At 43.6% G+C, this 1,705-nt stretch overlaps 1 protein-coding gene across 4 annotated transcripts in view; it reads right to left on the bottom strand.

The window, feature by feature from the left end:
• The window catches only part of Rgl1 (ral guanine nucleotide dissociation stimulator like 1), a 273,124-nt gene that overhangs the window by 148,961 nt on the left and 122,458 nt on the right, over positions 1–1,705 (bottom strand). For all 4 annotated transcript variants that reach the window (XM_026787633.1, XM_013352528.2, XM_013352531.2 and 1 more), the window contains exon 2: positions 199–362. In XM_026787633.1, coding sequence (XP_026643434.1) covers positions 199–330 — 132 coding nt within the window. In that variant the 5' untranslated portion in view covers positions 331–362. The remainder of the gene's footprint in view (positions 1–198; positions 363–1,705) is intronic.

Here is a 1,705-nt window from a genome sequence, read left to right on the forward strand (position 1 = left end):
CTTACTGGTCTCTAGTCTTAGCTGTGCTGTGGTCCCTGACATATCTCTCTGGCTTACTGGTCTCCAGTCTTAGCTGTGTTTGTGGCCCCTGAACAGACTTTCAAGCTGGCCTGGGGTGTCAGCTGCACCAGGAATTTTCCAGAGTCAGTGATGAGTAAATCTGTCATTGCACCAGCTCTGACATTGGTCTTGCCTTACCTCCTCTGTCTTTAAAACTTCCCATATTCGAGCATGATCCTCCACCAGCCAGTGTCCTGTGTTCTCTACTTTTGTGGAAAGTTTGACTTGAGACACCACTTGAGTAGGCTCTCCCTCAGATTTCCCGTCCATCTTGAAAGAGGCAAGCCAGAGGCATTACGGATCTGGTGGAAGAATAAAACACAAACTAGGTTATTGTGGGAGCCTAGGCAGTTTGGATGCTCACCTTACTAGACCTGGATGGAGGTGGGTGGTCCTTGGACTTCCCACAGGGCAGGGAACTCTGATTGCTCTTTGGGCTGACAAGGGAGGGGGACTTGATTGGGGGAGGGTGAGGGAAATGGGAGGCGGTGACGGGGAAGAGACAGAAATATTTAATAAATAAAAAAAAAAGCAAGAGGTAGTCACAGCTAAAAAAAAAAGTAAAAATGCCCAAACCGCAAGTGTTTCATGTTTTAGACTCTCTCAGAGTCTAAAATAAACTCTCCTGGCCAAGCAAAAAAAAAAAAAAAAAATCAAAAATAACATTTGAAAAGATAATGAAAGCAAATTACTGTGCTTGATTTTTGGATAGTGAAACCACTGAAGACAATATTACAACAGACAGAACTCTTATGGCCACTTTTTATATTTAAATATTTATTACTAGTATTTTAATGCAGGCTTCTGGAAGAATAGGGACACATCTTGATAATGGACAGTGATACAAACTTTACTATTAAAAGATTTTACTTTTAATTACATGGAGGGATCTGTGCTCGTGGATACAAGTGCCCTTGAAGGCCAGTAGAGGGCATGAGACACCCTGGAGCTAGAGCTACAGGTAGTTGTGAGATGCCAGATGTCAGTGCTAAGAACTAAACTTGGGTCCTCTGCAAGAACAGTGTAGGCTCGAAACAGAGGAGCCATCTCTGTATCTCCTGTGATACAAATTTCATTAGATTGTTTTTTAAAAATCTGCTTAATATATCTCTTGCCATTTTGTTCTGGACCCTGGAGAGGAAAGGTGAAAATGGGTGGGAGAAAAGGCAAGTCATAGAGGTCTTTTCATATTCTGTATTTCCCTGACAGCTTGGGAGAAACATTGGCTAAAGCATTGGGAGTTTAATTCCTCTAACACCCTGGGCTGCTGTGCATGCGAAGCTGTGTGTCAGGCACACACAAAATCCAGGAGATTTGTTCTTAAATCTCTAAGGCCTTATGCTCCAGGACAGTAAGGATGCAAACAAGCTTTAATAGTGAGTATAGTACAATATAATGTGTGAAATGCCACCGGAATGTTTCCAAACTGTGATGGAGGGCTGGGGGTGGCTGAACACAAACCTAGCATACACTAGGCCCTGGATTAGAGGCCCAGCACCAATAAATAAAAAAGCAAAACAGAAACACCTCCAGTGGAAGCAGAAGGAGGCAGGAGATTCTCCTCCAGTGGAAGCAGAAGGAGGAGAAGATTCTCCTCGGTGGAAACAGAAGGAGGAGATTCTCCTCCAGTGGAAGCAGAAGGAGG

Source organism: Microtus ochrogaster (genome assembly GCF_000317375.1).
Source record: "Microtus ochrogaster isolate Prairie Vole_2 chromosome 6 unlocalized genomic scaffold, MicOch1.0 chr6_random_2, whole genome shotgun sequence".
Classification (NCBI taxonomy): domain Eukaryota; kingdom Metazoa; phylum Chordata; class Mammalia; order Rodentia; family Cricetidae; genus Microtus; species Microtus ochrogaster.